The sequence below is a fragment of the Abrus precatorius genome, unplaced genomic scaffold (genome assembly GCF_003935025.1).
Source record: "Abrus precatorius isolate BTA unplaced genomic scaffold, Abrus_2018 Scaffold7, whole genome shotgun sequence".
Classification (NCBI taxonomy): domain Eukaryota; kingdom Viridiplantae; phylum Streptophyta; class Magnoliopsida; order Fabales; family Fabaceae; genus Abrus; species Abrus precatorius.
This window is the reverse complement of record NW_020874417.1, coordinates 10,676,684-10,688,273: the sequence shown is the minus strand read 5'-3', so window position 1 is coordinate 10,688,273 and position 11,590 is coordinate 10,676,684. Positions and strand designations below refer to the sequence as shown.

The following is an 11,590-nucleotide window of genomic DNA, read 5'->3' as shown; positions in this document are numbered from 1 at the left end:
AAAGAATTTTGGAAAAGATCCAAATTCATTTAAAAAATTCTCTCAACCTTTTGATCCAGTAGGATACAATTACTGGGATTATATTGATGCCTGGACTAGGATTTTCTGGTTCCAAAATAAACTCAACCGACACTCTTGGTTGATCTACTTCAAGAAAAATCAGAATTACAATTTCCCAAACTGGTTTCTTCAATGGTGGGACTTCTTTGCACCTCTAGAAGCAATCCTTTCTTCTCCTGTAAAAGAAGGATTTGAAACATTCAAAAACAGATATACTTCCAACAGGATCAGTGCAGATCTCAAATATTTCTCTGCCTTTGCTATGGCCTGGGTATTCTAATGGCAGTATAGATATAGCAAGACTGAAGATTATGACATTCTTCCCATGATTCATAGACATGCATTTGTGAAATGGTGGAGCCAATTTAATGTAGAACATGCAGAACTGCAAGGAGTTAATGAGTTTTTTGGAAACAATCCAAAACTCTTGAAGCTTGCTGATTCAGCAACTTTCCAATTTCTGAATCAGAAAGCCAAGATCGTAACCTTCCTATCAGGATGCGATTCCAAAGACAAAATGAAGAAAAATTTAAAAGAAGTACTTCTTCTTTTGAATCAAGATAAAGTCGAATCTTCAACAAAACAAGACTCTAACAAAGATGACGACTACTATCAAAATGAAGACGATTGTTTCAGAATAGACATACAAGAATTATGACTTATTCTGTAGAAACAGTTCCAGTTACATACCGGAACTATACAAACAGTATCTTAATTTTTCTTTAAAAGGAGTCTTCGACCATGTTGTGAGGCACCCTTTCATTTAGTCACATAGAGAGAAGTTCTAGAGAGAGAAGCTCTGAGTGATTATATCCTTGTAAGCCTTTCTCTTGAGTTCTTTCAATAAAATTTTTCTGTTTCAATCTTATTTTCTCTCTTCTCCCACTTAGCTGGTTCTGTTCGGATTACCGTTGTCCAACTTTCTTCTCTTCTCCCTCCACTAGATCTGTGCCGGTTCTACCGCCATTCTAGTTTTCTATGTTTTAAATTTTTCTCTATTTACTGCATTTTACATTTCTGCATATCATTTAGTAGTTCTGCTATTGCCTGCTTTCCTTTCAGTTGCTTTTATTTTCCCTTGATCCACTACGGGTTATCTGGTATCAATATATATATATATATATATATATATATGAATGGATGTTGGAATGTGCACCTGAGTGCGTGATGAGAATATATATGTAAATATGTGTATTTTTGTATAATGTGATGTGGATGCTGATTGTGCATCGAGATTGATTTTCTGGACTGTTTGAAATAGGCTAAGTGTATGGTGCGGGGTGTTCTTGCTGTAGCGAGAACGCCCAGGGCGAAAGGCACAAAATTGTGCCCTTCTCACTATAGCGAGAAGGCACTGGGAGAGAGGGGGTGAAACTATCACGTTTTCGCTGCAACGAGATTTTGCAAAAATCAGAGTGCAGTTTCCTCTGAGATTTTCACTATAGAAGGATATTTAAGGGGCTTAGGGTTTGGAAAAATCATTTTTCCACTTCTTCCTTCGAATCCTCTGTCATTTCTCTCGATTCCAAAGTCATTCTTACTAATTAAACTGCCTCTAAAGCCATTTGGGAGTAAGATTGAAGGTTGAAAATGGGTTTTGGGCATTTGGAGGTATGTTTGTGAGTTAGGGTTGTTGTGTTTCATTCCTTTTTCTTTGATTTCTTGGTTTCTCATGAGATTTTCCCTATATTTAGGATGAAATCCGTTTGGGGGAGCACGTTTATTGTTGATTTATGTTGTGGGTCTTCATTTCGAGGTAAGGAAGGACTCTACCCTATCTCATTATGTTTGAATGCCATGTAAGTTGCTATGCAATGTCATGTGGATGGTTTGGAATGTGTGTGTTTGGTAGAACTGATTGATTGTGGTGGAAAGATTGAATATAGTATAGTGTAATGAATGTTGAATAAGGTGTATGATGGGGTTGATTGATGAATGTGGATTATGTTGAAAATGTCGTGTGTATGGAATTACTGTGTGTTAAATGTAACACGAATAAATGTGGGCATCTGTGTTGTGTACCGTGAATAAATGTGGGCCTGTGTCTCGTGTGCTACGAATTAATACTATTTGTGGCTGAAATGTGTGTGAAAGGGCATGTTCAATGCGGTTGTGAATATGCTATGAATGGTTCAGCGATACACTAAAGGTGTGGAAGATGGGGACGGTAGAAATACTTTGGAGAAGAGAGAATGGTGGTGACACCAACAATGAGCATGGGTGCACCACATGCCACACACTCTCCTCATGACTAGACCTTTGACCAATACCTTTGTTGAGTTACTCGTGACCGTCATGTGGTATCCGTGAGATGGGGGTAACTGGCGACTATCCATGGTGTGAAACTGTGATCATAGTGCCACAGTGAGCGTGGCATGTGCAGTGAGCTCATGTGTATGTGTGTGTGTGAATGTTATTAGTGCCATGAGCTCACCAATTGTGATTGAAATGAAATGCTTGAATGTGTTGCTTGTGATTGACTGTAATTAAGTAAAATATGTGATAAATACATGTAGAGTGCGTAAGGTGAGTCTCTATGTTTGTGTGTGTTAGATAGTGTAAAGCACTCATCCTTACATTTATTTTTCAGGTAACCAAGACGATCAACACCGAGCTTAGTGAAGGGATGGATGAAAGTGCTATAAGACCTAGATTTTATTTTGAAATTTCAATGTAATTGAGTAGGTCCTGTGGTAGTTATTGATATAAACTTGTAATCCCTTATTATTTTGAAATACTTGATGGAACCCTGTATTGGGAAATATATTTAAATGAAAAATTTATTATTCCCATTTCGTGAAATTTATTATTTGAAGTAGAATTTAAGGTGTTACACCTGCCGCCTTCCCAGCCACCATTTTTTAACAACCCACCATAGACTTAGTCACCGACCATCCCTGATTTTGTTTCAGGGGTCGTTTCATCTTAATACGGCCTTTTAAGTACTATTAGGAGATTCTACTTTAAGAGGTTACTGTTCAAACGTAGTTACTATTCACCATACTTTTGTTTTTGTATTTTATCATTCTCCTAATATGTCTCAAGGCAAGACAACAGTAAATAGAATTATTCAGTACTTGAAGGCCTCTCTAGGGAAAGGATTGCTATTTAAAAAGGAGGGAAACTTATCCATGGAAATGTATACTAATGCTAACTATGCAGGATCAATTGTTGATAGGAGGTCCACCACAGGATATTGCATGTTCTTGGGTGGAAATTTGGTGACATAGAGAAGTAAGAAGCAAAATATGGTTGCAAAATCAAGTGCATAGGCAAAATTTAGAGCTATGGCACAAGGGGTCTGTGAATTGTTATGGATGAAGTCAATACTTGCTAACGTCAAAATAAAGTATGAAGCTCCCATGAGACTAGTTTGTAATAGTAAATCAGCCATCAGCATTGCGCACAATCCAGTTCAACATGATAAGACAAAGCACATAGAGATAGACCAAAATTTCATTAAGGAAAAATTGGACAGCCTTATAACCATTGAGTACATTCCTTCAAGACTGCAGTTGGCTGACATGTTCACCAAGGGACTTCCCACCGAGGAGTTTAAAGATCTTACTTGCAAGCTAGGACTGATAGATATACATTCACTAGCTTGAGGAAGAGTGTTGTAAAATATAATGAGAAGATTTGTTCCATAATTAGGATAGATTTTGCTGATTTGATTTGTATAGTCTTTTATGTCCTTAATTAGAAGAATAGTAATCTATATAAATGTATTCTGTACAGGCTCTTAATAATTAACCAATTTAAATATTATTCAAATAATATTCTATTCCCTTGTTTTCAAGTCTTTTCCTCCATAATGTATGTATGTCACAAATATTAAAACCCTTTTTCTTAAATTTTCTCCATGCTCAAATCAAAGTAGCTCAACATCATAATTCAGTATATTATTTAATAATATTAACTTTCCTTATGCTTCTAATCATCTTCCTTCAAAGTGTAAATTGGACTATTGATGAATATGAAAGCTTTAGTTAAAATAGTGGAAATTCATTAACTTGCTTTTACTTAGAAGTTGAGTAACTCATTGGCAAGAAAAATAAACTTAAAATATGTATACAAGGGCATATAACTTGCAAACAATAGGCATAAAGACAATCACTTGCCATTCACCAACCGAGTTTTTCACACATTTTTGCTAACATAATTGAAATTGTCACATGCATCCAATGAGTTGCCTCATCAATGTATCCAAAGTAAGCTTGCCTCCAACTCTTCTTCCACAATAAAACTCCAACTGTTGTCCAAAACCCAATAGCAAATCCAAGCGCTATCACAAAGTAAAACCATATGTTCTCGGACCTGTCTTGTTTGCCATCTTCATCTTCATCATCATTTCTCTCAATTTCTATATGAGCACACTTTCGCAATGGATCACCACAAAGAAATGGGTTGCCAACATAAATATAATATGGATCATCAAGGGTTAAAAATTGATTTTCTTGTGGAATTGGTCCTAAAAGGTTGTTGTAGGACAAGTTTAAGTGGCTTAAGAAAGTCAAGCTAGACATCCCCTTTGGAATTGTGCCTGAAAGTTGATCATGAGAGACATCCAAAGATTCCAATGACTTCATGTTCCCAATCCCTCTAGGAATTTCCCCTAAAAGAGGATTGTGTGACAAATTTAAGCCTAGTAATGCAGTAAGAAAAGTTATTCCTTCAGGAATAGGTCCCCTTAAACTGTTATTTGACAAGTCCATATTTACAACAAATTTTAAAATTCTACTATAGTGAAGTTCTTTTCCTTTCATAATTTGGCTGGCTTCTTCATCATACCATTCAATATACTTTCGCTCTTCAAGAGTTTGGGAAGTTGATGATTTATTTCCTAAAATCATTCCCGTGAAGTTTCCAATGCAATCAGGGATTGATCCCACCAACATGTTACTGGAAAGGTCCAATATTTGTAGTTTAGAAAGTTGGCAGAGTTGTGAAGGAATGTTTCCATGAAACTTATTTTGCCTCAGAATAAGAATTTGCATTGTGTAAAAGGTGTCCCCAATCCAAGAGGGTATAATCCCTGACATTTGATTCTCTCCAAGATCTAAAATTAACAATTGTTTAAAATTTCTCAAAAATGATGGAAACTCCCCTTGAAGACTATTACTGTTCAAATGCAACCATACTAAAGTGGAAAGATAGCCAAATGAACTTGGAATAACACCAGATAATTTGTTAGAGGACAAATTTATCTCATTCAATCCATGAGTAGAACTCCAACAATTAGGAATTTTTCCAAATAACTTGTTGGCTGAAAGGTCAAGATGGTATAAGGAGTGTACTTTGCACAGTGAATCAGGAATGGATTCATTAATGTGGTTCCTTCCAAGAAGGATGTGAGTAACATTGGGCAATCTTTCACCAATATTTTGTGGAAGTGAGCCTGAGATATTATTATTGGTAAGGTTCAAGTATACAAGTTGCTTGGGAAATATGACCTCTGAAATCATGCCCTCCAAATGGTTGCTAGACAAGTCTAAGTTGCGCAAGTTCAAAAGTTGACCAAGACTATGAGGAATTTTCCCATGAAAATAATTGCTAGAAAGATAGAGGGTGTGCAATTTGGAAAGCTGACCAAGGTTTTCAGGAATTGTACCATTCAAAAAGTTTTCTGAGATATCTAGGTTTTCTAGGCTTGCTAGAAGCTCAATATTCCTAGGAATAACACCATAAAAATGATTAAAAGAGAGACGCAGGGTAATTATATTGACAAGTTGCCCTATACAACTGGGAAGAGGTCCGTTGAAATTGTTACTGTAAAGAAGCAAATACTGTAGAGTGACAAGTTCTGTTATATTACAAGGAAAATCCCCACCCAACTGATTTCTAGAAATATCCAATGTACTTAGATTTTTCAGTTGTCCAAGAAAGTTTGGAAGTGATCCATTTAAACGATTGTCAGCAAGATTTAGATACATCAAGTTTGAAAATTTTCCAAAATAAGGTGGAATAGGACCATAAAATAAATTGGACTGAAGTGCGAGTACTTCCAAATTTTCAAGCTTACTTAACCATGTTGGCAAAACACCATTGAATTTGTTGTCACTCAAATCAAGTTCCTCTAAATCATATCTCATGCATCTAGATTGTAAATGGCCAACAAGTACATCCCCTTGAATGTTGTTGCTTGACAAATCTAGTGATAGAAGATGGCACATATTCCCCAAAATTGATGTTAGAGAACCCTCAACATGATTTATATGATTCAATGAAAGATTGAGGTACAGAACACCTTTTAGACTACCTAACCACGATGGAACAAAATCAATATTGTTTTGGGAGATGTCCAAGAGTGTCAAGGATGTCAAATTTCGAAGAGCATCTGGGAATGAGCCGTGAAGTGTGTTACTTCCTAGATACAAATATGCAAGTTTGGTACAATTACCCAACCAAAATGGAACTGAACTTAGATTGTTGTAAGAAAGGTCAAGATATTGAATGGAACTCATGTTTCTAAAAGTATCCAGATCTGGGGCTTTAAGTACATTGTCATTGAGATTAAGGACTTGAAGTCTAGAAAGGTTTGTGGAACTCACAAGTTGATTATGACTAGACACTTTCTTTATACTGCAATTCATCAAGTCCAATTTTAGCAAAGAAGGAAGCATGTTAAGTACCTGGAATAAATTTTGTGCCTTCTCAAGATACACATCACTCATGTAAAGTTCTTGGAGAAATGAAAGTTTTGAAACCCAATAAATGTCATCAGAGTATAAAAAAGAATTGAAGCTGAGATCAAGAAAGGATAACTTAGTGAGATTTCCAAGATTGTTGGGGATCCTCCCACTAAAATGGGCATCAGAGAGAGAGAGGAATTTCAAATGCTCCATGGAATGGATGAACATTGGTATAGGGCTATCACTGAAATTGTTCCCACTCAAGTCCAAATAAGTGAGATATTTGAACTGTTGTAGAGAAGGGTGAACATGTTGAGCTTCAAGCTTACTTTTGGAAAAGGAACAATTTTCTGGAGCATCTCCTTGACCCTTTGGTGGGAAGCATGGATTCCTAAGGTCAAGAATAACAACATGTCCTGTAATGTTGTTGCAACCTATACCTTTCCAATGGCAACAATCATTTCCTTGCCATGAGGAAAGCCTTTCCAATGGATCTTCAAAGCTTCCTTTGAGCTTGAGAAGAGCTTGCCTCTCTTCTTCAATGCATTCAAATGATGAACAGACATAGGAACATGACACTAAAACTGAAGTCAAAAGCAGAATAACAGCAAAAGCAAAGCTTGGGTATTTTCCCATGCTTAAAATCGCAAAACAAGCGTGGAATGGTAAGAATAAACTCAAGTGGTGGCACAAAAATGACTCCATGAACAATGATATAAATAGGCATAAGTGCACCATCTCTCGTGCTTTTACTAATGTACGCAATTTTCAAAGTTTGTAGTAATCGGTTTTCTCATTAACGTTTTCCCTGTGGAAAATGTTTTTCACTTTCAATCAGAATTAGAATGTAGTGAAAATGCTTGCTGACTTGTTATCTGATACCACCACATGACAACAGTCAAAACTTAAAAAATAAAAAAATAGTGACCAATATATTAATATTCAATAATAATTAGTTTTATTCTGTTGATATAATTTGTTTTATTATAGAAAGTAACTTTACTCGTTAATTGTAAAAAGCTGAAGTTCATGTTGTATATAAAATTAGAAGCGCTTGAGTACACCTAAAATATACATTTATAGACTTTTTTTCAAATATTAATAAAAACTAATTTATTGAATAAAGTGTAAAAATAATATACCCTATTTTTGATATACCCAAAACAAACATGAGTGTCGAAAGTAAAATTTCTCTTGTTTAATAAATGAAAAGAACTAATCAGTTTCTTGTTGAATTTTGGCAGGTATGAATATTTTTATCATTCATAATGAAGTGACAGTTTGGTGAGAAAAGAAAATTAAAATTTTAGACATTTGAAATTAGTCAATTACATGCATAGACTTTTAACTGATACAAAATAAATAATATTAACTTGTTTCTTGTTTAAAATTTGTACCCCCTTATTTGTGGATATAAGTAAAAGTGAAAGGCAATTACAATTTCATTAGTCAATATTACGGTGCTTTTTCACATACAATGAGAGTCGATATCTGTATGTTCATAAAAGACGAATTTTGCTACAATGTAATTAATTTTATTTTGATTGATTGATTTGGTTAAATCATTTTAATAAAAAATATCAGCGATCTATTTATTTTTTTTTACTATATTCTCAAGTGTTACTGTTACTTATTAGTTTACGATTCTTAGTTTTAAGTTATTGATTTTTTCTTGTATTTTTAAAATATTTAATAAATTTTAATAAATAATTTAAAATAATATATTATTATATTTTATGATTAAAAAAAAGTATGTTAATAAAACATATTCTAAACATTTTTCGTTTTAATAAATTGCGTACCTAGTCCTAGGTGGTATATACCTTTGCCTCATTTGATAATGTGAAACTGAAAGTAAAACTTATCCCGGATAGAAGGACAACTTGCCTTCAAATTTGTCTAAGGTTGAAATTTCGTAACTGTGAAAACTAAAACATTGAAGTCGGTCAAGTACATGCATAGACTTTAAACTAAAATAAAATAAATTAGTTTAACGTGTCTTTGTTTTAAAAATTAAACTCTAATATTTTGTGACACCATTTAATTAAAATTAAACAGACAAAATATTTCAAGTCATTTTTTGAAAAATTTATTTCATATGAATATTTTAGTGAATTTTATGAGGATAATTGGTTTTAAATGTAAAATATTTTATATTTTTTTATTAAACAAATATCTTAGAATGTCCAACAAACACTACTAAAAATATAGAAAGATTTTTAAAAGTCTACAGACAAATTTATAAATGGGTTGGAGTAGTCTATAATTTTTTTTTATCAATAAATGAATATAAACAAATTTTTGAATCTATCTAAAAAAATAAATTTATAGATGGATTAGAGTCGTTTATAATTTTTTTATCGGTAAATGAATACAAATGAATTTTTAATCCATTTGGTTGTCTATAACATTTATTTTTAATTTTTTTTACTTTTTATTTTCTTGTATAATTATTTCTACTATTTCTAATTATCATAATTTATAAATATAATAAAAATTACAAAATTATAAATTAAATTTAGAAATTATTTATAAAATAAAATAAAATATCTATTGTAAATATTCAATGCATCATCATGGTAAAGAGATTAGTAAAAGAAGATAAGAAGGAGGAATGTGGCATGAAGCATCCATTTCTACTAACTAACTCAAGGCAGCACCTTCATGTAGAAGGAGGCGATCGTGATCCGTTCTTCGTTAGGTGCCATGATAATCAAAGAATTGAGACAGCTACTTTAAACAAAGACGATACCAAATGCCAATTCACCTTCCGTATCGTTTTACCCATGAACATAGCGAGTGAGGTTTTTCAATCCATTGAATCTCGAAAGTAACATAAGACAAAAGAAAACAGTAGAAGTAGAAGATAATATCAAAACTAAAATAAAGGAGAATATAGTGGGTGATAAGATATTATATGGACAACACAACACAATAGCTCCAAGCAAACAGAAAACCTTAGGACAAAAAGTGCAACTCCCTCTCCACTGCTTCGCCTTCTTTTGATAGATTTTCGGGTAAAGTTGTTTGTCATCTTGGCACCGAATTATCTTTGCTCTATTTCTACTTTCAATTTTCAATTTTTACCTTTGATTTTCAACAGAGAACGAAAAGTAATAGTAGTTTCTGAAAAGAATAAAATATTATAAATTAAATTAAATTAAATGCTCGATGATAGATATTATTTTGCATAGTAATAATGAGAATAATTAATAAAAATACTCTCTTTAAATAATGAAGAGTTAAATTTATCATACATAAATGAATTAAAAGTAATTAAATAATTTTTTAGATTAAAATTCAATAAAACTAATTAATGAAATCAATAATTCACATCAATTAAAATAAGGAGATTGAAAGTGCTTTTAGAGTTTTTAGTTAGATGTAATAATGGTTAAAGATACTTTGATCAAAATTGATATATTACGAGAAGTATTGAGTAAGTAAATCATAGAAGTTATTTTAGCTTAATTCATAATCTACAATTTGAGTCTTAATGGATGGTTAAAGACACTTTAATTGATATTTTGCGAAAACTATTGAGCCGTAAATTAATTGATAGAAGTTATTTCAGCTTAGTATATAGTACTGAATTTGAGTCTTAAAGATTGCAGCTGTAATGAACACTTAGATAGTTTTGTTTCCTATAGTGATCATATTCAGCTCAAAACAAAACAAAAAATAATATATTAATAGAATTACATTTTTCTTATTAAAACTACAAGGTAAAACTAATATTTATTTATATACAAATAGAAAAAGAAATTTAAACAAAACCTATAATATATATGACAGATTTACATCTAAACACGCAAATTATTTAAATTTTAAAAAGTAAAACTAGACTTATTGTCATAATTGCAGGTTGCAACGAGAGGGTGAAACATGTTAAGAAAAATATATTTTATAAATACAATATATTTTTATAAATTAAAAAATATTTCATCAAAATTTATTTTAAGAAAATATTGAATTTTTTTTAAAATAACATGATCTTTGAAGTTGTCAGGCTTGTGATTTATTATTGAGTAATTTATAATATTTTATACTTGTTAAATGTTAAATTAAAGGATTATTTGGTATTGGAATATAATTAGATGGAGTTTGAAATTTATTATAAAAAAAAAAAAAAAAGTGAACAGTACCGTATGAACAGTGCCGAATGAACAGTAAAATCGCCTATGAACAGTGCAAACCGCGTATGAACAGTAAAAATCGCATATGTACAGTGATTGCTGACGTCACATACGTGTACAATGCGCGTGCACAGTATTTTTGGCATAAATAGTATCATGAACAGTGTTTCCGGCAAGAACAGTGTTTCTGGCGGTGAACAGTAAATTTTGAAAATTTTCTATAAAAAAGGGGTTTCACATGAAATTTTCATTTCTTCACTCCTCTCCAAGGTTCTCAAAGGTTCTAAGGCCGTATACTACCATTTTCTCTCATACTAAACTCTCCTAAACTTAGATTTCTCGCCAGATCTGATATTCTAAGTCTATTCTGAGGGATTTGAAGTAAGTTTCTTTAAGTTTGAAGCTAGATTTACCGTTCATTTTTCTTCTCCTTCTCTTTCTCATAGAAGTTCATGGTATTCTTAGGAGAAACTCCATTCTAAAGCTGAATCTTCGGTGAATCTTGTTATAAAACAAGTAATATTCGGTAGATCTAGTGTGAATCATTGTTCTGAGGTAAGGGGAGCTTACTTTAGCCTATAATCTATGTTCTGGACGGTTGATATATTATTACAAGAAGTTTTGATATGAATTTTGTTAGATCTTTTGAATAAAAGCTATTTTCTAAGCTGTAAATGCTGTTAATTGATTTAAAATGCTGAGATTTTAGCTGATCTATTATAAATTTACCTTAATTGAGCTGTTGAAATAATTTTAGTGGTG

At 32.5% G+C, this 11,590-nt stretch overlaps 1 protein-coding gene across 1 annotated transcript; it reads right to left on the bottom strand.

Annotated features, from left to right (window-relative positions):
• Positions 1-4,184: 4,184 nt before the first annotated feature.
• LOC113871464 (receptor-like protein EIX2) lies at positions 4,185-7,328 on the bottom strand. Its single transcript, XM_027508558.1, has one exon. The coding sequence runs from the start codon at positions 7,326-7,328 to the stop codon at positions 4,185-4,187; it is 3,144 nt and encodes a 1,047-aa protein (XP_027364359.1).
• Between the last annotated feature and the right edge of the window lie 4,262 nt (positions 7,329-11,590).